Consider the following 26,224-nt stretch of genomic DNA (forward strand, 5'->3'; position numbering starts at 1 on the left):
TAAAGAGGGTGAAGGCATGGCTCTGCCTTTAAGAAAACCAACTGGGAGGTATAAGTAAACAGGCAGTAACCATAAACTGTGGTACATACCCTATTAGAGAAACACCAGTGATAGATGCTATTAGGAATCCAAATCAGACTAAGTAGAGCTAACAGACTTCCCGAGGTATACCCCCATAATGCTGATATAATCCCTGGCACACAATGGGTGCTGAATAAATGGATGTTGAGTACTCTGGGGGAGAAAGGGGTGAGATATTACCATATGTATCCACTAACTTTTCCAGCTCCATATGGGCCACCATTAAGAAGTAGAAATTGGGGGAAGGGCATAGCTCAAGTGGTAGAGCGCATGCTTAGCATACACAAGGTCTTGGGTTCAACTCCCAGTACCCCCTCTAAAAATAAAACAAATAAGTAAACCTAATTACTTCACCCAAAAAAAGTTAAAAAATAATTTAAACATTTTTAAAAAGAGGTAGAAATGGTACACCTCACTTATCAATCCCTAGACAAAATCACTGTCCCATTCCACAGATCAGAGGGATATACCCACCAAAAGGCAAGAAAAGAGTAATAATGGAGAGTGAATCAGAAACATTCAATCTTCAAAAGGAAAATAATGTCAAAATTTTGGGTTATCAATCTGAAATAAATCAGATATAAATACTGTCATTATTTTAAGTATCCTTCCATTCTGACTGCTTATGTTTAACATTTGTGCTTCAATAATATAAATAGTTGAAAGAGGAATAATTGTTGAAATATGAATAAAATTTATTTTTAATATCCTATACATTCTGTAACAGACATAGAATGCAAAATTTTATTTAAAAAAATATTTGCAGTCCTCTATAACTGAAATACTCATTTAAAACATTTAAATAATCTCGAGATTTGATAACAGTATTTAGCTACAGTGTAGCCCAGAAATGAAAATATACAAAATAGTTTTAGGAACACATGTATTTTTACCTGTGGGTAAAAATTTACACTCATAAATCATACAAAGATACATATTTATTTTAAAATAAAGACTTTGAAAATGAAACCAGTTCATCTAATTTTTACCATGGTATGACAAGAAATCCTTTATGCAAAAGAATAAAAACTGAAGCAGAAATAACTTTCAACTTAGTTTTCTAATGTCTTAAAAATTGTATCAATTCTACAAATTGCTACTTCTAAGGACAGAACTATCACTGTTCCCCTTCCATTTTTGTCATGCTTATAATAAAACATAAAAAGTATTGTAAACATATAAATGGAATTCTTAATTTTAATATAAAGGATAGCAATTCAAATCACATTTTACATTTTCTACTTTAGTTTATATTGCACTAAAATTATTTTACATGGAAGAACTAGTTGATATATCATGACATAATACCTTAGAAACATTCTTTGACCTTCACATCTATATTAATGAATATTTCACAGCCCACATAAATACATTTTCTACTATACACCAAATTACCTAACAAAAACAAATCTATAAAATGAATCTGTTTTGAGAACAAAGATATTCTGTATTTATTATTACTGCTTTTGGGAAATACACTGACTTTTAAAAATACTTTTAAATCACTCATAGAAACTTGTAATAACATTTGAGCATTACCTGAAAATTCCTGACTTACTGAGTCTCTACATAGCTACTTTTTAAATACAACATTTACTTCAATAAAAAAATGAAGAGAAAAACTGTTTATCCTATTATCCAGTGGAGTAGAATTATGAGAAGAGAGATAGTTAAGAATAATACTTCAATGCTGGCTTCTAAGCTATGTTTTATATTACTTAAATTTTCAGTTCTCATCATTCTGCTACAATATAACTAAGCCTGTTTATAATAATAACAATAACCAATGTTAGTCTTTGAAAATCATGATTGCAATTAAAAGCTTGGAAAAGCATGATAAAACTAATGGCAACCTCTTGAATCCCATTTTATGTTAGTTCTACTTCCAAATAACACTTCAAAATGGTTTCAAATAACCTTACTGATTAGCCAGCATCAGCTTAGGAATTTTTTTGCAATGTTCTAAGATACAACTTTTGGCATCAAAAAGTATAGTAAGCACTTTTGATTTGTGATGAATAAAAAAAATCAAGTACTAAAATACCAGTGGTTCCTGTGACAGGGTAAAATATCCCCTTTCAAGTAATGGTCTCCCCCAAATTAACATGTTATTTCTCCCTCTGAGAGTTTATTAAGGAAAAGGAATCACGATTTTTTTTTTAATTGAGGTGAAAAAACTGCTTCATGAGTTCATAAGTTGTAAAAGCCACTGCTTGAGAAGGAACGCAGCGAATATAATTAAGAGATAAACCACGATATAATCCTTTTCGAATTCCATGGTGTCCATAGACATACTTCATAGTCTCCCTCATGGTACTGAAAGAGAATGGTTAAATAATGACACCTTTATGCCTCCTCACGAAGAGACAATTTCAGGATCCATAATAGCATTTTTTTTTTTTTAGTTCATAATAGCATTTTTAAGAGAAGCTAAAATGCCATCTCGAATAGCTTTTGGAAGGTAGGTGCTAAAACAAGCTAAAAATTCACAATAAAACAGCAACTAATTCCAAACAAGTACAGTGTTATGCATAGAATTTCAGGGCTCATTAATACAATATATTTTGTTTGTATTGTGTCTGTGACATTTACTAGTGACACTATTTCATAATAATATTTGAAATATTGATATAGTCTTTTTAAAGGATGTATGAGCAGTTGCCCTTTAAGCTTCCATTTCTGCTCAAGTTCTCTGCTATAACTAGTAGATGGCTGAACTAAAGCTTGAGGAACTATCTTTCAGATTTCAGCAATAAAAACTTTCTTGTTTCAGTGTTCTTTCCTTTCAGACCAACATTTTGGGCTTTGCCTTTCCCTTTCAATAGGCAATCTTGACTGAAATCTTTAAAAAAATCTTCTGAGTGAACAAAGGCAATTCAAGGTCCTGAACAAATATTCTGCTCTTCCGCTGAGAGACAGTACATCACCAATCAAACAGAATGATTCTAAATCTCTACAGAGTATAGAGAACTCTAGGGCTGTGCTATGCAATTACAGTAGCCAACAACGGTATGTGTGTACTGAGCGCTTGAAATGTGGCCAAGTCCACAACTGAGATGTGCTATGAGGGAAAAATACACCCTGGATTCCAAACACTTAGTATGCAAAAAAAAAAAAGGGGGGGGGGATGCAAAATACTGAAATGCTGAAGTGATAATATTTTAGATATATTAATAAAATATTTTAAAACAATTTCATCTGTGTCTTTTTATCCTTTCTTTGATGTGGCTACCAGAAAACTTTTAATTACATATGTGATTTGCATTATATTTCTATTTAACAGAGGTGCTGTAAAGTGAAATTTTTAACAGGAAGGTTGGGACCTGATTAAATTCTCATAAAGTTACCAAAGTATACTATGGGAGATAAAATGAAAGATCTAGACTAGTAGGGAGATCACAGTCCTATACTCCTAACTACTTTAAAAATTTCATTTCCTAAAGAAAATGAACAATGACAAATGAAGAACTTACAGGCACTTTTCAAATTCTGGAAGAACAGTTCCTAATTGCATTCGCCGACGAGTTACATCAAATGGGTAGCTAAAGGAAGAAAAAGGCAGAAGGATTGAAAAATGATTTTTAGGTTTCTACTAAGCCAATTATTGAATACAAAGTCCTCTGTATGATAGGAAATAATGTGCTCTTATTCTGTTATCGTTTTGTCTTCTCTGGGAATCAGGACATAGGCACATGAATAAAACCAAGTAACAATAGAGAGTTCTCCTTGCCTTTGCCTAAGTGGCTCCCTTGGATGAGATAATTCTTCTCTCTCATCATCCAATATCAAGTTCTGTTTATTCTCCAAAGCCAAATTAAATGCCACTTCCTGAAGAAATAAACTGGGTGCTTTTCATTGTTGTAACCCTAAGAAAGGGTTTCTTAAATTTGGCACTATTGCCATTTTGAGTTGGATAGTTCTTAGTTGTGGGGGCTGTCCTGTGCATTGCAGGATGTTCAGGTGCATCCTGGCCTCTACTAACTAGATGCTGGTTGCACAACCCCAGACGTAACAACCAGACATTAATAAATGTCCGCTAGAGGCAAAATCACCCCTAGTTGAAAACCACTACCCTAAAAGTGTTCAGCAAGTGCCCCTGTAGACAGTAGATCAACAAAATAATTCTCCCTAAGGGCTAAAATGAACAATATAGAAAACTGCATTTAAAGGCCAGAGAAATCGCTATGTAAAAAGATTGCCTGATTCTGAAACCAAGCATGGTGACAGATGTTAACCTGACTTACTGTCATGATCATTTTGCCATATATATAAATATCAAATCGTTATGCTATACACCGAACATAATATAATGTTGTATGTCAATTATGCCTCAATTAAAAAATTTTTTAAAGATTGCCTGAAAAGAAACATACAAAAGTAATCATTATTTGGAGTAGGATCCCAGATGATTTTTTAAATTATTTTTATTTTGCTATAATTGACTATTTATGCTAGGTCCTAGGCCAAATAACTCATGTACATTATCTCATTCCATCTTCACAACAATTGCATAAAGTAGGTAGTTATCCCAACATTAAGATAAGAAAACTAGGTCTTAGAGACATTCTCCAGCATCACAAAGCTACTTTCCTAGTCAAAGCTCTCATATGTATACATATATATGTAAAAATATACATAATATATACAAAAGTGATATATGACAAAAATATATACTTTTATATACACTTAAATTTACTATGAAATAGTTATAATAAAAAACACCCATGTACCAACCAAACAGTTTAAGAAATAATATTACCAATGGATGAAGCTCCCTTTGCATTTTAATAGCATCTCCATGAATAATTTTTTAATGGGAGGTGGGGAGAGGAAAAAAATTTGTGGGGAATAAAGAGACCAAAAGCTCAACCTGAAGGATTCAGTTTCCAAACAGGAAAAGATGTATGTAGGTAAAAGGAATTGATTAATAGACAGAAAGTAAGAAGACAAAGTACAAGGATCAGAACTAGGGAAATAACAATGGGAAAGAAAGAAAATAGCATTCTAGACAATGTTCTTATGTAAAAAATGACAAGACAGTAACTTTTCTGGGTATGTACAATGTGAAAAATGATTTCAAGTTATTAGCAGGACTAGAAGATTAATAGTTATGAGTAACAAGTAGGAAAGTTGAGAGCTGAAGATTCTCATGAAGACGACGACGAGAAAGTAATATATGAATTATGGAGTTTGCACAGAGGACAGAAGTCCAACTAGAAACATTCAAGATCTTGCTAGAGAAGTAATGGAGATTTAAATAGAACTGGTTACTGTACAGAGGTGACCACTGAAACCATAAAGATAGATGAGCTATTCCAGGTATTCATGAGAAGAGCAGAGGACTAAAGTCTGGCTGGGCTTTAAAAAAATCAGCACAGACATGTAGGAAGAAGTCATGAATCAGCAAGAAACCAAAAAAGGGAAGGCAGGGAGAATGACCACAAAAAGAGGGCACCGTTACAAAAATCTAGAAACAAGAACAATTAAAAGCAGGTTAGACCGGAGAGGAGCGACTGGATCTGTTAAGACTCAATGGGTGCAGAATATAGCCTAAGAAGAGAAGTGGAAAAGAGAAGACATTTTACGGTTCTAAGTTGGAAGTAAATGATAAAGAATAAGGGGCAGTAAAACCAAGAAGAGACTCAGAATCGCTAAAGGTAATCATGTCTCTGCCAACGAATAAGGTTCCACAGCCTTGTTTCCAAAACTAAACCACACACCTTTTCTTCTTTTACCTTCAATCTAGTATGATCCGCTCCCCAACACAATGATCCTGAATCTGCTTTCCCAAAAGTAATCCTTAATTGTAAAACCCAATGAACACCTTCCTTTTCAGTACTTATCTTACTTTAACTTCTTCCACTGGATACTCTCTTTTTGAGTTTTTGTGACACTATTGTTTCCTGTTGTCTCCCTGCTGTTCAGGATACCCCTCAGTCAAAGAAAGCTTTTCTTCTTCCTGTTCCTGAAAAGTTCCTGCTTCTTGGTATTCTAGCATCTTTTTATCTCATCTACTCAGTCTCTCTTGGTCTAGGGAAATCCTTTGAAGCCACTTTTCCAATTATAATATAGTAATACCTTTATCTATGTCCCCAATACAACTTATATTAATATAAAATCCTCTTGAATTGCTACCGTCTTAATAAGAGTATAGGCTTCTCAAGGCAATAATTTTGTTTTCCCTTCAGTGAAACTCCCAATGCCTAGCATATTGTCTGGCACAAAGTAGGCTTTCAAGATTTAATGCAAGAGAAGTTGTGCCAACACACACACATACACACACACGAGATAAATGGCTCAAATTTCAGAACTTCACAAGGGCAAATTCATGAGAAAATATGAATGAAGACTGTACTTAGTATTTCTTTCTAGCTTTCTTTTCCCTTTCTTTTAAAAGGCACAGAAATTGAATGGGTTCAAACTAATCTGGTCAATTTGGCATGCAGTTATTTATAATACGCTTAAAGTGCAGGCACATCTGAAAAAAATGTATTAAATTAATACTTATATTTTATAAGGGATCCTATGTTTTAATAATCTATTAGAAAAAATAAAATGATTAACCAATGCGGAAAATCAGGATTGGGTAAATGTAATTTGACTGAATTAAGTTGATGAAGAAACTTACGATATTGTCTGTGCTATTGCTCCAGCAACACCACCACAAATTAAGTTTATGTGAGTTTTCAAAACTAAGACATTAGGATTGTCTGATGAAGGTCTGCCAAGAAGGGTAGGAGCATGAGAAAGCCCAACACTCTTTAAGGTACCAAAAGTAAAAAATGAAACACCTGAAAAACAAAATATAAATTCACCACGATGCTTAACAGAACATGAGCTGTGAAAAGGCACCATTCTTACACAATAACCAATTAACTCAAGGAACTAACTACGCATTTCCTGATTTCTGGTGTTTGGCTTAATCTAAGATAAAAAGGTTTTATTAATGTTTATAAATAACCTAAAGATAACAAAATTACCACCTATAAAAATTACAACATTGGTTTTCACACACTAATATCCAGTTCAGTTCACTGAATAAAGGCAGTAGTTGAGTATAACGCCACCTCACAAATGAATAGAATTAAACAGTTTTCCAAGGTTACACATAAGAATTAAATTTGTGATTAATAATTTTAAGTAAATGTGACAACTTATATTTACAGTAACAATGACAGTAATAATGCAAGATAGAGGCAACAAATTCAGAAGTGATAAAGCATTGTTATTTCAACTCATAATGTCTAATTTTGTCTTCAAGGAAGAGTATGACCATCAGAGGCTCACAAGATATATGGAATCTAATGAATATTGAATTAAGTTATTGATAATGTACATTTGGTGCTTGCTGAATATTCACATGATTTTATAATAGAACCATTAAAGTCATATATTAATAAAATCAAAGATAGAATTCAAGCATTCCAAGCAACTAAGCATTACTCAAGATATCTTGATATCTAACAAATTTTTTAAAATATTTAAAAAGATACTTGATGCTTAAGAACAAATGAGCACTAACAAAAATTCAGTCAAGGATAATACCTCAACATATGCATTTATTCTTTATATAAAATTCTTATAATCTTACAGTATTTTGTAATGATGATCTATAACTTTAGAATATTCATACACTTTTATATTTGGGAAATCCTAAGTATCCTAAAGACTTAATATTAAATACAGAAAATCCACACAATAAGGAAATTCATAGCAAATTAAACATAAGTAGGGAAAAATGGAAATACCAAAATAATGCAGAATGGTATTCAATTAAAAATAACACAATTAATTAAAATGCCTGTAAAGAGTATTCAGAAATATAAAAAATATTTGGGAAATGGGGAAAAATTAAGAAACAAAATTAAACATATACTGTATGTAAAAAATGTATTTCACAACTGAAAACTAAAAACAAAAGAATTAGAAAGATTAGAATACACAGCAAAAAACTAGAGTTCTGCTTCCAGCATAACGGCAGTCTAGGTATTCTGAGAGACTTTGTCATTGCAGAATAACTATATCCATTGCTGGGCTTACAAAAAGGAAGAGGATGTCTCCAAGAATCCCCAGCACTACTACTTTCCAAAAATATAATCTGGGACCCACTTGGGAGTTGCGGCCCATGAGAGAGATGGAATGACTCTACATTTTGATACCAAGAGGAGCAGAGTCAATGAGATGAATCCTGCCATTGGGCCTACAGAAGATGGAATCACTGGGTCAGAAACTCAGAAATTAAGATCAAGTAATAAGCTCATGAAATGACCACCAAAAAGAAAAAAAGAATAAAAAATAAAGAGAAAAACTAAATAAGTAAAGACCACCAAGCATAGGAGGAGGCAAATAAATTTACATATTTATAAAAGATTGGGGGATAAGGATTGAGAAAAATAAGCAAACAAGATAAGAAAGGAATAAAAAGAAACATAAAAAGAAAAGCAACAAGTGGAAATCAATAGCAAGTCCAAATATATCAATAATCACAATAACCATTAGATAACTGGCAATTAAAAGATCTTACTAACTGGATTGAAAAAATACCCAGCTATATGATGATTACAAAATAAATACCTAAGACATAAAAACATGAAAAAGTAGAAAATAAAAAGATGTCCCAGGCAAATATTAACTTGGATCTGGCCAAAAAATAATTATGAATTAGGGGTAGGGGGGTATTTGAACAATGACAATATACTAGATGATATTAAGACAGTTCCATAATGGTATGCAATTATGCTTTAAAAAAAGCATAGAGAGCTGAATACTGAAATACTGTGGATGAAATAATAAAGTATTTTTACTTTAAAATAATTTGGAATAAAGGGTAGAGGGAGTAATTAGGGGAATAGATGAAACAAAATGTCATGAGTTGATCATATGAAGCTAGGTGATATGTACATGGTGGTTCATTTTACTATTGCCGCCTTTCAAATATGTTTGAAAATATCCGAATTTTAAGTAAAAACAAATAAAATAACAAACTCAAGGGATGCAGCTAAAGCTGTATTTAGGAGAAAACACTTAAATTCCAGGAAAAAAAATCCAAAAGTTAAAAATTAATGATGTAAGCATCCAACTGAAGAATAAACCCAGAAAGGAGACAATTACGACATGAAGAAAAAAATCTATGAAATAGAATATTAAAGGCAGATTAGAGAAAGAAAGCCAAAATTGATTCTTTATAAAATCTGATAACTTATAAAACAAATAAAATAAAAAAGAACATGACTATAGACATAGCAGGTGTGAAAAAATACGAAGAAATAAGGAAAACCTTCTGCCAAGAAAACTGAAAACTAACACAAAACAGTCAAGTTCAAAATGGTAAAGAAAGGTATGAATTACCAAAAATAACTCACAGAGATAGAAAACCTGAATGGTCATACAACCATTCAGGAAATTAAATCAGTATTTAAAAATCATCTCACAATGAAAACATTCAAGAAACAGATAACTCTAATCATTTTATACAGATTCTTCTTAAGAATGGAAATGAAGAGATAGTCTTCAACTCATTCTATGAGACCTATGTAACCTTGATACCCAAACCATATAAGAACATTACAAAAGAATATTATAAGCTAATCTCATTTATGAATATAGATGTCAAACTTCTAAAAACAACTAGTAAATTGAATCCCATAAGATATAAAAAGATCATTATATCATAAGCAATTTGGGTTGACATTAGAACATCTAGTAAGATCATTCATCAAATTGATTAAATGAGAAAACTAAATGATCACCTCAGTGAAAGTAGAAATGGGTGTCTGATAAAATTCAACACCAATTCAGATAAAAATTTTTAACAAAATTCCTCAACCTGATAAATGGTATATACTACAGTAAATATTATACTAAATACATATTAGAAACATTCCCTTTAAAATCAATAACAAGCCAAAATGCCCAGGATCATCACTTTATTCACTGTTGCACTATAGATCCTTAACTAGCACAGTAAGGAAAACATAAATAGAGAAATAAGGATTAGAACAGAAGTAAGAAAAATGATGTTATTTGCACAGGATGTGGTTGTCCACACAGAAAACCCAAAGCATCTACAAGTAACGTGGTGGCTGGCCATAATATCAACAGGTAGAATAACACCTAGTTATAAAATCACATAAAATTAAATCAAACAATAAACTAAAAATGTAATTTCTAAAAAACACAACAAAGTTTATAAGATGCCTATGAATATATCTAACAAAAATGTCCAAGATCTGTGTGAAATTTCACTCAGAACCCCAACAAAGATTGTGTAACATCAAAAACTGATTCTAAAATGTGTGTGGAATAGCAAAATATCTATAGCCTTTACATGCCTGAAAAAAAAGAAGCATAAGGCCAAGGGACTTGTCCTACCAAATGTAAAGACTTATTATAAAACTGCACTCCATTATTGTTTTCAGAAGTAGCACTACAGATCACTGGGGAAAGGAGAAATTATTTAATAAATGGTTATGCTTAAGGAGGAAAAAACTAATTCTGTATAGATTAGAGATAATAAACTTTAAAAATCATTCCTATAAGAAAATAAAAAATCAAGATTTCACCAAATTTGAATCATACCTGCATACGGAGCCATTCCTAATATAGTAGGCATCAGGCCTCTGTAAAATCCAAGGAAACCACCTTCCTTTTGAGTGAAGAAAAATTAGAAGTGAAATTAAATTGGGCTCATTATGATAAATATCAAAGAACAAAAGCATACTTTTTAACGAAAAAACTATTCTGAGACACACTCTGAAACACAGATGTGTTTTCATAATAATTAATATTAATGTCAATAATTATAAATAAAAGAATATTTAGATACATCAAATTTTAGATGCTATTTAGATACATCAAAATATTTGCCTAAATATAAAAGGACATGTTATAAACAAGAAAATTAAACATGAAATACCTTTGCATAAATTGTTTTGAATGCATGAATAATTCCTTTATAAGTGTGTTCCCCTTTCACCTGGAATGCTAGGCGTACTCTAACCATGTCAAGAGGGTAAGTACAGATAACTGCTGTCATACCTGAAAAGAAAGCAGAAACTTAAATGTATAAGAATTATATCTATATCTATATCTATATCTATATCTTTCCTATAATTCAAAAATTTGTAAAGGTAAAGGAGGCATTAGTTTAAAAGCTGCAAGATCATGAGTCAGGCTGAGGAAGTGGCATAACCTAATTGTACATCAGAGAATGGTAAAAATAATGCCAATGATTAATGCTAAACTCACATTATGCTAAATCTATGATCTACTTTTACAGTTTTTCAGCTAATTGACTTCATCATGTTTTTATATAGTGTATTTCTTTAAAATCTGAACAATCAATCAAAACTTCCAAAAGAAAAATAAAACTTTAACAAAGATGTTTAAAAATTATGAAGGATTTTTTTTGGTTGTTGTTCAATATTCCTAAAAGCACATATAGCAAGAAGATTTCTAATAATTTTGTACTCTGATAAATCTTGACAACTACTTAATGATTTTAAATGTTTGCTTATCTTTGGAGTAGATGGGAGGTGAGAAACATTCTTCTGACAATCATATTTTACCCTTCACTCTAAGTATTAAATTATGAAGCCTACAGGGTTAGGATTTACAGCTTTAGAAGCCCTAAACACAAAAAAGATTATGACATCTTACATTGTTCAAACTAAAAGCAATGCTGCACTGTAAAGGAAGTTTGAGGATATTCAACTAAATTCTGATTCTCCTCATGATGACTATCAATGCTTTTTAAAAATACCACATGTCCCTGCTTTGCTGAGGACCTAAGCATATATATAGTCTACCTGTCAAGTCATCTAGCACTAGTTTTATATAAAGTAGTTTGTATCTTCAAATCCTGAGCTCCCAATTTATCCCTCCTCCCCCAACTCCTTTCTCCCCTGGTAATCATAAGTTTGTCTTCTATGTCTGTGAGTCTGTTTCTTAAACTACTTATTTTTGACTTATGATCAAAATTGGTCAAATGGTCAAAAGAGATAAACAGTATAGGCTTGAGAGTCAACTTGCTTGAGCTCAAATCAGACTCTACAGCTAACCTGCTATGTAACCTTGAGCAAGCTCCTTAACCTGGGTTTCATTTTCATTATCTATAAGATAGATGTCATGACAGTAGTTATTCAATTTAGAGTTTTATGAAGATTAAGTGAGTTAATATATGTAAATGCTTAGAATAATCTCTGACACGTAGTAAATAATACATCCAAATATCAGCTATTATTATTCTCCCAGTCTTTTCCTTTTCAAGCTATTTATTTTTTTGACACTTTCCTTTGAAAATCAAATCACTTGTTTTCTCTTTTTATCAAAATTCCTCCATTCCCAATTTCTCTTTTCCTGCATTTTAATGCTCAAGAATTCAAGAAGAGAAGCATAACCAGAGGCTTATTGGGGGGAAATATGTATAAAAGTGGCTGCACCAATGTACATTCCCAACAGTGCTTGAGGGTTCCCTTTACTCCACACCCTCTCCAACATTTATTATTTGTAGACTTTTTGATGATGGCCATTCTGACCAGTACGAGGTGATAACTCATTGTAGTTTTGATCTGCATTTCTCTAACAGTTAGTGATGCTGAGCATCTTTTCTTGTGTTTGTTGGCCATTTCTCTGTCTTCTTTGGAGAGATGTCTGTTTAGGTCTTCTGCCCATTTTTTGATTGGGTTGCTTTTTTTTTTTATTAACGTGTATGAGATCTTTGTATATTTTGAATTTTAACTCCTTGTCCATCTCATCATTTGAAAATATTTTCTCCCATTTGTGGATGCCATTTTATACAGTAGTCCCACATGGTAAACAAGAGGTCTCAGAAAATGGCAATGAACATCTCACATAAAAAAACCCCACATCAATATAAAAAACATTAGTTGAAAACATGAATAAATGTTTTCATCTTAGAATGAGGAAGGCATTTCTAAACACAAAAAATTTTGAAGCTACAAAGGAAAACCCTAATCCATTTGGCTATGTAAAATTTCTATATAGGGGAGAACTTTTGGATGACTTTTCTAAAAAATCACAAATAAGGTTAAAAGACAAATCTAAAACTGAGAAATAAAATATTAACAATATTTGACAGAAAAAAAAATAATGTCCTAATTCACAAATTCATAAAAATGAATATTTAAAAAATAGAAAGAATTCAAGGCTGAAAGTAAGAGAAATACAAGTGATCAATAAACATTTGAAAAGCTGATCAACCTTACTCATAATTAATTGCCAAATGATAAAAATTTGATAAGACCCAGTGTTGATAAAGGTATGTATGGAAAACCACTACTGAAAGCATTATAGAGATCAGTTTGGAAAGGTCTATCAAAAATTAAATATACATATTTTTTGATAGGTGAAGTAATTTCCCTTCTCAAAATTTATTCTACAGATATAGTCACGCAAGTACAATGTATTATTTGTAAAACAAAAATTGAAAATATCCCAAATGTCAATCAATAGGAGACTGAGTAAATAAATAATGGTACATTCTCACCTTAGAATATAAAAATCTTTACAAAAATAGAAAGATCTATGTACTGATATAGAAAAGAGTCTTGAGACAACTGTAAAGGAAAAGTTCTAATCCTATAAAATAGTGTTAGAAAAAAGCATACATAAGAAACTGCTAATAGTGATTGCTTCTAGTAGTAGAACTATTTTCATTGTACAGGAATATGTATTACTACAGCCATTACAATTTTTTTTTAAGTTTTGAAAGAAAAACATAAACATTTCCAGAATTAGAATTGTCAATGGGAATGTATGTTTTTCACATAGTTATAAGTTTATACTATTCCTTACAATCTCCTACTATAAAACACTTTGAGTTGGACTATTAATAATTTCTTGCATAATTGAGCATAGGAAGTTAACAAATGTGTGCTACTTAATCAATGTCACACATGTTATCTAATCAAATTAAGTATTTTAATAGAAAATTAATTTGCAGAAATAAAATATACCCATTCCTCTTACCTGCCATGGATCCAGCCATCAATCTGTGCACGTGACCAGAAATTCCCAGCTTTGTAGTAATTAACTAGAAACCAAAACATCAAATTAAATGAGTTTTTTTTAATGTGGCATCCTTTTTTTTCTTTAACTGAAGTATAGTCAGTTTACAATGTTGTGTCAATTTCTGGTATAGAGCACAGTGCTTCAGTCATATAGGAACATACATTCACTGGTTTTAAATGAAATATTTTTTAAATGTTGCCCATTTCACTGTTTAAAAATGAAAACTTATCTCAAAAGAGTTACAAAACTAGTAAAAAAGAAAACTAGTATTGAATGTGAGTGAAATGAGCACAGATATATAAAGCTGGGCAGTGTTATATCACATAATAATGAGGTCAGGTATTTCCTCTGTAGCACCTGCTCTACTTACACACTTAAACAGAAGTGATCTTGCCAAATATACTCCACTACACACTGATGACCACAAATATTTAAAATGTGAAGGGGAACAGTAGAATAAAATGCTACTGTAGACAATGAAGTCTTGATATACTGATGGTAGTTCTGACTAGCTTAGAATGTTCTCAATCTCTACGGCTTAATTTTCATTTTAAGACACCTTATAAATTGTAATGGATTTAACCCCTTTCTATGTTAAAATATTCAAGAGGATAAACTTTGAGTCAGCCAGGGAAGAGAAACTTAATGAGTATGATGGGAAAAGCTGTTAACTTATAGCATTACTTAAAAACAGACTTTCACAATATGTTTTCACTATTTTATTTAATTAGAAAATCCAAAGCCACAATGGTCCTCTTCTACAGTTGAGAAACAAAAAGCACATCAAAAGCTATTAATATTTTATGGATTTATTATTATCTAGTTGAAGAATACTTTGGCTCTTCTTCGTAAGTGTGAACATGAACAATTTACTCAAAAATGACTAAAAATTTTGGAATAGATAACCCCAAAACCTAGTTGTATTTAAAATTTTAAACTATTACAAGTCTTATTTCTTCAAAAAGGCACTACTTTATCCATTTGTCCAAAGTAACTTCAAAGGTCAAAGCAAATGCTTTGTCAATTAAGTATGGTATTCAAGGACACAAAAGAGGAAAACAAGATAAAAGTTTAAGTACCGTTTTATAATGCTCAAATGCCATAAACTGGATTGCACCATAGGGAAAGATTCGAATCATCATTGCACCATTCCCTTTATACAATCCAAGGTATCCCTCCTTTTGGGGAACAGCACGCAATGCAGAAAATACTCCTATTTTTAGAAAGATTTTTAGAAGAAACATACTATTAAAACAGAGAAAACTACCTAAATTCAAATTTTCATGACAATCACAGATAAAGATTACTATACCATTATTCATATTTTTGCTTGAGGAATTATATGAATAGTAATTTCTATATAAGAGTTAAATCTACTTAAAATAAATCATATGCCCAAATTATGTAAACATTCCTCATGTAAAAATAGAAAACACATTATAGCAAGAACAGCTGCAAACTATAGTAAATCATATTTATAATTACTATAAATTATATTAACTTATAGCAAAGTAAAAATATTAATAGAAATATATTGAAAGTCTAGATATTGTACTGCAGATGACTGACTGTCTGCAAGGAGGAAGGAAGGTTTCCCAGTCTGACCCAGTTACATGTATGGTTTGTTTATGTAGGAAACAATTAAATAAAAGAAAAAAATAAAAAACCTACCAATTAAAAAGCTATTTAAATTGGGGAGCAAATTTTCATTAATAGTATACTTTAATTAGAAATACAGATAAAGGCCTAAGTTCTCATCTGATATAATGATACGTTTATTATTCTGAAAATGTCAATCACTAATCCTATTTGCAGTACAGACTTCTACATTCCATTATTAAACTATTTAAATTCAGGTTTCTTTCCAAATTTTTCAAACAAAGATTTGATAAAATATAAAAGTAAATCACTGAGCTCATTTCACAGTTCAGAATTCAAATAACCTTTTGATCCCTCCCCAGAAATTAAAACTGTAGGTACTTACTAACATCCAAGAAAAGACATATCCTAAAAGCATTTTAATAAGCACATATCTAAATGGACTAATAAGCTATTAAAAAAATTCTATTTCATATATATATATATATAAAACAGCTATATGTATAATATATAAAGTTCTTGCAAAATACATAAATAATATAACTATATTCACCCCCCTCCTCCCCCAAAGAAAACGCTATCAAAGACATCCTTTTGCTGGAAGAGAATACTAAAGTTAAGCCCAGTTTAATTTTATTCAAATGTATTTATAACAATTTAAGGGTAATCAACTTTAGAACAATGGCCACCGAGCAGGGACAGGAAGGCTGATGATGAGGGAGAAATACAGAGGAGGTTTCAATTGTACTGATGTTTATTTTTGAAACTGTGTGGCTCCACATATGTTTATTATATTATTCTCTAAAACTCTATATTATAAATATTTTAAGAGAAATCATTTATAGAAGTGAAATAGATAAAGCACTTTCAAAAAGAAAATCCAGGAAACAAAATGCAAGGGAGGGTGGCTGGGGAAGATACAAGAAAAGCACAATGAAGATACAAATCAATGGTTGGAAAAAAAAAATCTAAATGCCATAGATTCCTCTATTAAAAGCCAAATACTCTCAAATTCTATTAAAAGGCCATATCTAACCCTATGCTTGTTACAAAAAAAAATCTCACCTAAAACAAAATAACTGAGAAAGACAAACAGAGGAAGAATGGATGTTGAATCTTTTCAAATGGCATTTAAATATCCACTGAGAAAATTACATTGTTTTTCTCCTTCAACCTATGGTCTGTACTATTTTTACTTTGATTGATTGATTTTTAAAATGGAGGTACTGGGGATTTTACCCAGGACTTCGTTAATGCTAAGCACACACTCTACCACTAAGCTATACCCTCGCCCCAATTTTTACCTTGGAAAATGGAGATTTTCTTTAAGGCATAACACTGAACCAATTTTTGCATACGTTATAAGCATGTTAGGGAAGAACAGGTATTCTCTGTAGGGTGCAAAGTCCTCTGTGTCTCAACACACATGCTCAAGTTATATTGAGCATGTGTGTTATTTAGATCCTTCTCTGTATCTTTACTTATTTTATCAAGCTAAGATTATAAGGAAATAACATTTGGTCAAATATAAGCATATGCTTGTGTAGTATACATTAGCCTGAAGGCAAATGGAAGCAAATTGTAAAAATGCTTAATTTCTAAGGAGGAAATGAGAGGGAAAATGTGCTTGCTTTTGCTCTTACTGAATTATGAACTTGTGAAAATATTATACATTCAAAAAATAAAAATAAATAAAATGAAAAGGTACCTAAATTAAAAGTAAGGATTTTTAAAGAATCCTTTTATGATTTATCTACCTATTTTTATAATCACACTGACTGTAAATGGGGGTCAAAGGTTTTCAATATATTACAGGAAAAAATTCTTTACACTCATTGCAAACTAGGGAAGAAATTCTAATTATACTCCTTCCTTTTCAGTTGGCCACAGTAATTTTGATTCAAAATAAAAAGCAGTTTTTGCCTTAGAAATAACATCATACACTTTTAAAAAGAAGTTAAAGTAGAAGTTTTATTCAATAGCATATCTTCATCATCTTTAATTTGACTGTGAAAAATCATGTTTTTAAGTTTAAGCAAAATTTTAAAACTATCTTATGCATGTAAAAAGGAGGGTATCTAGAATAAAATGCCCAACAACATTTTTAAAATAAAATTAAAAGCCACTAACACCTTAAAAACTTTTTTTTGGTTTATATATTCTAAAGACACATGAAACTCCATACACTACACCAATAATTCATTGTTGCACTCCAGGAATTCTATTTCACATTTTGCATGCCTTGTAAGGTACACTGTAACCCATGCGTGCAACCCTGTAGAGCATGAAATCTTATGTGAATATGTAATCTAATGATTACAAATCAGGAAACAAAACAACATACGTCAGCATGGAGAGAAGTTTAAAGGAATAAAACAATCCTGCTCAGACATTCATATGTTGGATCATTGTCAAACACCCCGAGATATTGGGTAATAGAATTCATCTCCTTTTCACCCTCAATTTAAACAACAAAAGAAAATTATTTCCTTCCTTTCCAGTTTTATATAATCTCTCAATAAATTCAAAGGTCTGATTCTTTCTATACATAAGCAGTACACTGTGAAGATACAGAATTCACTTCTGGACACAGAGATAGTAGCAATTTCTTTCTTTGAATTTAAAGTACACTTTATGTCACAGAGAACAGTATCATGTGAAAAACATGAGTTGTTACAAAACTGTGATGTCAAGGACTATGAATCAGAAACTGATTCATTATAGTAGTAACATGAATGTGAAGAAGTTTTTATAGATAAGGTATATGTTTTGCTTATCTTCTTTTTTGTTTATTTTTTTTGGCTTTTTTTGTGGGAGGGGGAGGTAATTAGGACCCTTCCCCCTTGCTTATCTTCTTTTTATGTATGGTATATAAGTGTGGTATACTGTTTAAGTGTGGTTTACTTTTTAAAATATTTAAGAAAGCTCTTTAAAAAAAGGATTAAATAAAAGTTCTAAGTGAAAAGAAAAAAATTTTTAAGTATAGACTTACTTAGTATTAAAAATATTGACAAAAAATGAGCCACAACGAATATAACAAATATACAATCCATTTTTTTAGAAAAATCACATTTAAAAAACCCAATTGTTACAATGATTGATTCTTATTCACTCTGTTAAACATCTTTCTTATAAACTGATGCTGCATAAATCATGCAGAGCATACATCATTCCCATCTCTTGAAGCATGAAACTATAAAGCAATGGAGTAATATGAATTAGTTGCCTTGACCTAATTTCTTTCTTTGTCTCTGTCTGCATTAATTTTTTCTTTTATATAGTTTTCCCTCTAATTGAAAAATTAATATATGTTCAACACATATTATAAATTAGCTTAGGGAAAAAAATTACCTATAATCTCACCATTGAATTTAACCACTTAATGTTCATTATTTGTCCGTTTAGCATTATGTCTAAGCATGTTTATTAAGACAAAATGCAATATGATTAAGCCATTTTGTAATATTTTTCCATTTAATTAATCACATTATAAACTTTCTTCCTAGCCAATTAATATTCTTTTACAATATTTTATGATTGTAAAATAGTCTATGGGCTTTTTTTTTATTTAAATATTTAATTTAACTTAGTCAATTCCCTATTATTGAACATTTTCATGGGATTTTTTTTAACCAACATAAATAATGTTCTGATTCTTGTATATACATCTGTGAGCACATTTCTGATTACTTCCTTAAAACAAATAGAATTGCAAGGCCAAAAAGCATGTATCTTTTCAAGACTTTTGATGCATATTACCAAAATGCCCTCCAAAAAAACTATAAAAAATTCCTACTCCCACTAATGACGTATTATTAGAGTGTCCACATTAATTATAATAGCTGATTTTTACGTTAGTAAGGAACAACTAAGGGCTCAATTTTTTTTAACAGTGTTAAGTTTATCCATATATACTAATTTCATTGTATTCTGCTTCCCCTATGATATCTAGATGGCATGTTTAAGTGTTTAAAAGGAGCAAACCTTATCTCCACCACTAACTGGATTTTCTTTTAAAAAATCAAGCTGAGTTGTTATGTGTGTCTGTAAAGGATGTGATTTGTTAATTTCAATAAAAAATATGTAGTACTTATTTCAATAATTCGAAGATTTTGGTTTAGAGGATATTAGTATCCTAAAATAATAAATATAACCACTACTGCAAATGAAAAGATTAAAATGGATAAGAAATACATCCCTTATAAAATTTGCCCCCAAACTTGAACTCCCTTTTGTGTCCTCTTTCCACTATAATTCACAACTGGAAACAAAGCCAACAGATGGATAACATTTTCATTTTTGTCTTTAGCATCCATGAACTCACCCAAATGTTTGTAATGGTGATTGTGAGCTTGTAATAAAACCTTTACTCGATCCAAAGGAGCAACTGTTGTTTTGGCACAGCATCCAGCAATACCTAAAAAATTTGAAAACATCAAAAATCAAAATATTAATATCTGTTTTAAAGGCACATATCTCTTTAATTGATGAAAGTTAAATGTGTTAAAATTAAAATCTTTACTAGATATATTTTCAAAATTTAAATGAAATTTGTATCCCTAATTTTCTTAGTTAATAAAAGTATTCAGTATTCTGTAAATGCTCTCTTTTGATCAAAGCCATTAGTAATCACAAATGAAAATAATTTTATTTCATTGTATCAATAAAATTACTAAAGCAGAATAGAAGGAATGTGAAATATAAAGATGACAATGTGGTTCTTTTTTTTTTTTTTTAAGATTCAGAAATAAATTACATCTAGAGGATTTTGCTAATCCTTCGGTTTAACTAATAGCCTATTTAGACAACTCAGTTATGTCAAACTTTCAAAAGATCCAAAAATATGCTTTCAAAACCTGTCTGGAATCCATCAAATACAATTAATTTGTGGTATATCCATAATGTGTAATTACACTTTCCACATAAAAAAAATTTTTTTGAAAAGATCAAGAAGAAATTGCAGGTCAGCCCTACTAGCTTAGCTTGCTTTTGAGGCGGTAATACATAAAAGACTTTTTCCTACAGACTGATTGTGTTCCCCCAAAATTCATATGGTGAAAACTAATTCCTAGTGATGGTATTTAAAAGTAGGACCTTTAGGAGGTGATTAGGATCCTCATGAATGAAATTACTGCTCTTATAAAAGAGGCCCGAGAGAGATTTCTGGGCTCTTCCCCATGTGAAAACAGTGAAAAGGTGCCAGCTATGAGGAAGCAAATCCTCCCCAGATACCGCATCTGCTGATACCATGATCTTGGACTTCCCGACTTCTAGATCTACAAGAAAGATGTCTGTTGTTTATAAGCCACCAACATTATAGCATTTTTTTATAGCAGCCTGAAAGAACTAAGACACTTTTTTGAAGAACCTTGCATGTAGCAAGCACTCAAATCAAATGAGTTCTTATTATTATAAAAAGGCGGATAAAAAAAGTCCTTGTCCCTTTTTATGATTATGTTAAGCTCTTCATCACTGCATATTTGTTCCAGAAGGCACAAGAGGACTGGGATTTTGTGGGTCTTTTCACTACTGCAACCCCAGAAACCAGTTCAGGGCCTGTCCCTTAACAGGTATTCAATAAATATTTGAATTATTGAATGAATGTAGAGTCTTACTTTACAAACTTTAAAAATGTAAGATAAAATCACTCAAAATCCACCCACTTTTACTTAACAGCTCAGCATGTAAATGATGCTAAAATTCATATTCTGAGATACTCAAAAATAAAATGCCTATTTGTACTCAAATATTAAATTCATGTATAAGTTTCTATATCAAGCTTCTCTTATCTGAACTAATGGAAATAGCAATCATGGTCACTCAAAATTGAGAATAAACTAAAAATAATTTGCAGTCAGATATATGAGGTTTCAGAATAGTTTGTCACATTACTATCTTTCTAGTTATGAATTAACCATGTAAATATTTAGAATGTGTTGAATAAGTAGTTTCCTTGAATAGTATCTTGACTGGCTTATCACATTACTTTACAGTTCAGTTAATCATCACCAAAGTCCACTGAGTTACATCAAGCAGCTTTTATCTTCATTTTGAGCAAGTGAAGTTAATGTATTTGCCAAAGGACACTGCTAATCAACAATAATAGTTAACAAGTTTCCTTTGAACCAGGCACTAGGCTAAGATATGTAACTGCAGACACTGTGACAAGGCTTTAAAGGTACTTTCTCATTTAATCAATACAACCTTCTGAGATAAGTACTCTTATTTTCCCATTTAAAGGATGGGGAAACTGAGGAACAGGAGGGTAAGTAACGTGCCCAACGGCATTTTCTCATATCACTTTACCAGGAACACCTATAATGGCTACAAAAATCTGTATGCAACTTTTCATAGCCATTTTATTCAAATAACCAAAAACTAGAAGACAATGTGGTAAATCCATACAATGGAATACTAATAACAAAAAGGAGCATATTACTAATGCATGCGACATGGGTAAAACTTAAATGCATTTTGCTAAGTGAAGGAAGCCAGACTCAGAAGACTATATACTATGTGATTACATTTATATAACGTTCTGGAAAAGGCAAGACTATAGGGACAGAAAATAGATCAGCGGCTGCCAGGGGTTGGAGATGAGAGTACAGGCGTAAGTACAAAGGGAAGTGGAAATAACTGGGGGAGATGGAACTATTCTATGTCTCAGCTGAGTTGGTCATTACAAAACATGTTTGTCAAAATTCATTCCACTGGGGGAAGGGTATACCTCAGTGCTAGAGCACTGTGCTTAACATGCACAAGGTCTTGGGTTCAATCCCCAGTACCTCCATTAAGAAATAAATAAATAAGTAGACTAATTAGCTCCCCCTCAAGAAAATTCAACTGTACACGCAAAAAAGGGTGAACTTTACTGCATATAAATTATACCTTAATAAACCTGATGTTAAAACAAAAAACTATATAAAAAAGAAAAAATTGTGCAAGGTTCTAAAAAGTACACAGCTTAATCAATATTCCATTGTAGAGTTTCCTATACTTGCTGTCTCCAATTCCTTTCCTCCTCTTAAAAGATTTTTATGTATCAAAGTGTAAGAAACATAGAGAAAGTGCACAAATTGTAAGTATGCCACTTACCGAACTACAGCAAGATGAATACACCCACGTAAGGACTACCCAAATCAAGAAATAATATTATCAGCCTCCCAGAAGTCCTTCTCTTCTATTCCCCAAATCACTATTTGCTCCTCCTTCTCAGAGACAACCAATCAGCTTTGTGAGTTTTAACAACAGAGATTTAGTTTTGGCTGGTTTTGAACTTTATACAAATAAAATCACATAGTATGCACTGCTTTGTGTCTGGCTGCTTCTGTTCAATATCATGCTTATTAGATTCAAACACACTGTTGTACATGGCAGGAATTTAGTCATTTTCAGTGCTACATAGTATTTCACTGTATAATTATATCATATTTTGGTTATATAATCTAACATTGATGGACATTGGGTTGCTTCTGCTTTGGGAATATTATGAATATGACAGATAACAGCATAGATACATACATGTTGGGTATATACCTAGGAGTGGATGGAACTGGTGGCTCATATGGTATATAAATGTTCAGCTTCACAGATAACTACCCAGCCAGTTCTCTAAAGTGGTTGTACCTGTTTGCGTTACCATCAGCAGCATATGAGAGTCCTGGTTGCTATTCTTGCCTACGTGTCACCAAGACTCTACTTCAATGTCTAGTCAACATCACAAAATGTAACATGGCCAAAACTAAACTCCTGATCTCTCCCCACAACCATCAGGAAAGTTCTTCCAACTATATAGCCTCCCCATTTCACTCAATGACAAGTTCATCCTTTCAGCTGCTCAGGCCAAAATAAGTCACCCTCGACTTCTCTTCCTTACCCCATCTCTAATCTGTCAGAAAATCGTTTATTCTATCTATATTCAGGTTATGTTCTCACATTTTTTCACCATCTCCCTGGCTACTAACCTGATCCAAGCCACCACCACCTATCATCTGAATTACAACAATTACCTTCAAATTTGTCTCCCTGCTTCCAGATTTACATCCCTACAGTTATTCTCAATAGAGCAGCCAAAGTGATCCTTGGGAACATTATCACTTCTCTGCTAAAGACCTGAAATGGCTCCCTACTTCACTCCAAGTAAAAGTCAGAATCTTTACAATGGTTTCCAAGGCCCTTCATTTCCTCTCCCCTTTAGCTTTCTACCCTCCTTCCCCCATCACCACCACCTGGCTATAGACACACAGGTCTCGCTGCTGTTCTTTGAACCGACATGACCCTCTCTGAATTAGCTTTTCTTTAGCTTTTCTCTCCACCTGGACTGCTCCTCATTACAGATCAACTTACTAAACTTCCTCACTTTTTCAAGTTTGCTCAAGTCATGATCCCAATGAGACCTAGCACAAACTATCCTACTTAATATTATATGCACTTAACCTCTCCATTTCTTAGCCTCATTCTCCTTTTTACTTCTTCCCATTGCATTCCTCACTTTCTAATATAACAAGTAACTTATTTTTTCATTTTGTTTATTGTCTTTCTCACAACCACTCCCCAACCAATGTAAACTCCAGGATCTTTGTTTTGTTCCCTGATGTCCACTGAGCATGTAGCAGACACAGAGCAGGCACTCAAATATTCCTTGTATAAATGAACAAAAGTCCTTTTTATTAGTAGAACAAAATAATTCTTAATACTACTGCAGCATACAGATATCTTTCTACAAGTCCTCATAATGCAGCATTTTAAAAACTCCTAGCCTTAATAAATAATTAAGTGATGACAATTCAGACAATCAATTAACAGGGTGAGACTGAAACATCTCTCTATGGGAAAGCAGAAGAAATTTTGAGAAACAGTATGAACCACACCAACAGGAGGGCTGCACTAGCTGTCTGTCAAGTAGCTGTGGCAGTTTGCTGGAATCACCGGAACCAGTTTTGGTTGTAGATGGTTTCACACAATTTCCCAGTCATCTTTAAAAAGCTGACCTCCAATATTTGTTTTCTTTTAAGCAAAATGCAAAATCCAGTTCTACACTAGACTACAAAAGAAAGGAATGCCCATCATGTTTCAATGAAACCCTAGGGTCTTTCAGGGGACTCCCTTTTTTCCCCTGCTATCCAACCCTGAAGAATGGGTGCCTAGCTCAGCCCTTCCAAGTCCCCAGCCGCTCCCCTCAAGGCCCTTCCTTCCCAGGATCCTGCTGTCTATAGTCAAGTGATTATTAGAAAGAGATTACAGCAGATCCCGGCAAACACCTGGCAGGGCACTGAAGCAGCCAGAGTCAAGAGCCAAGAATGTCATCACGACTGCACTCACCCGCCCTGCCCCGGATCCGCCCCTGCCACTCCCTGCGCGGCCAGGTCCTCCCGGCGGACACCCACCTCCGGCCAGGAAGGAGCGCAGCCAGTAGAAGTCTCGGCGGGCGGCGGGCCCTCCAGCTCCTGCCGCCTGCGGCATCGCGGGGTGGGGCTCGGCGGCCGCCAGGGCCGCCGCCGCCGCCGCCACCATCAGGACCAGGGCCGCGTCGGGAGCTTTGGTCGTCAATTTACAGACTAAGGGCCCTGGCCATGGCCGGAGCAGGCGGTGACAGGGCACCGACCGCAGCGCGGGCGGGACGGAATATCACGGGCGGCGCGTCGCGGGCTGATGGCGTACGCCAGGGGCGGGGCCTGGGTCACGGCCCGAAGGGGAGTCTCCCGGGCTGGATGCCTCCCACCCTCGCCCAGCATCACCCCGCATCCCTCGTTCTGGCTTCGCAGTACTGGCCCTTTCTGTTACAGACCGAAGAAGGGAAGCATGGCCAGCGAGAAGGTCCCTCCAAAACCCACTACCTCAGAAAGCGCTCCCCTGTCCATTGACCTGTAACTGTCCATCGCACTGCCTCTGACCTCCCTAAAACGAACGCTTTCCAAAACCAACCTTTGGTTCCTCACTCTCCAGGAACCTCTCAAATGGCACCCTCTCCCGCCAAATCGTCTCTACCTTCCCAGATCTTATCACTGACTCTCAGTTTCTGCCTCCCTAACCCCCTACTAAGCTTCAACTCCACCCCTACCACCTCTGCCAAAGAAATAATTGCTAAAGCAAGTTTTTTCTTTGGGGGCCTAGAAATTACACAGATTACTTCTGCCTTGCCAGGACTTTCTGAATCTGTGCCTTTTGCTTAGCTTTCAAATTACAACGTTTTACTCCCCACCAACTGCTAAACTCAGAAACCTTCTCCTGGCCCCACTGTATTACAAGACTGTATTTTTTTTTTTTTAACCACCCCTTACCGGCACTGTTTTCTTACTGTGAATCCCTCATTTCTACCAATTGGAGCCAAATTTATTCCTATTCTTTGTGATCAAAGTTGTTCTGAACTTCTATCCTCTTCCAGAAATTATTATAATTTTTTTAATACTTAGTCCAACCTTCTGTGTTATTGACACTGGTCTCCTCCTTCTCTTCCTATGGATATGCCTCAACAAGATGTTTCTAGCCACGTTTAGTCACTAATGATAAGTCC

The 26,224-nt window shown here is 33.2% G+C and overlaps 1 protein-coding gene across 2 annotated transcripts; it reads right to left on the bottom strand.

Moving 5' to 3' along the window:
* Positions 1-752: 752 nt before the first annotated feature.
* On the bottom strand, positions 753-25,348 carry SLC25A16 (solute carrier family 25 member 16). 2 transcript variants are annotated; one of them, XM_032491518.1, is made up of 9 exons: positions 25,098-25,348; positions 20,036-20,128; positions 15,192-15,325; positions 14,071-14,134; positions 10,997-11,118; positions 10,660-10,726; positions 6,710-6,872; positions 3,555-3,623; positions 753-2,397 (listed from the first exon to the last, which is right to left on the bottom strand). In XM_032491518.1, exons 1-9 carry the CDS (start codon positions 25,222-25,224, stop codon positions 2,241-2,243), a joined length of 996 nt encoding a protein of 331 aa, XP_032347409.1. In that variant the 5' UTR covers positions 25,225-25,348; the 3' UTR covers positions 753-2,240. The 2 variants fall into 2 exon arrangements, with proteins under 2 accessions (XP_032347409.1, XP_032347410.1); XM_032491519.1 differs by having other exon boundaries at positions 753-2,425.
* Positions 25,349-26,224: the final 876 nt, after the last annotated feature.

This window comes from Camelus ferus, chromosome 11 (assembly GCF_009834535.1).
Source record: "Camelus ferus isolate YT-003-E chromosome 11, BCGSAC_Cfer_1.0, whole genome shotgun sequence".
NCBI classification, from domain to species: Eukaryota; Metazoa; Chordata; class Mammalia; order Artiodactyla; family Camelidae; genus Camelus; species Camelus ferus.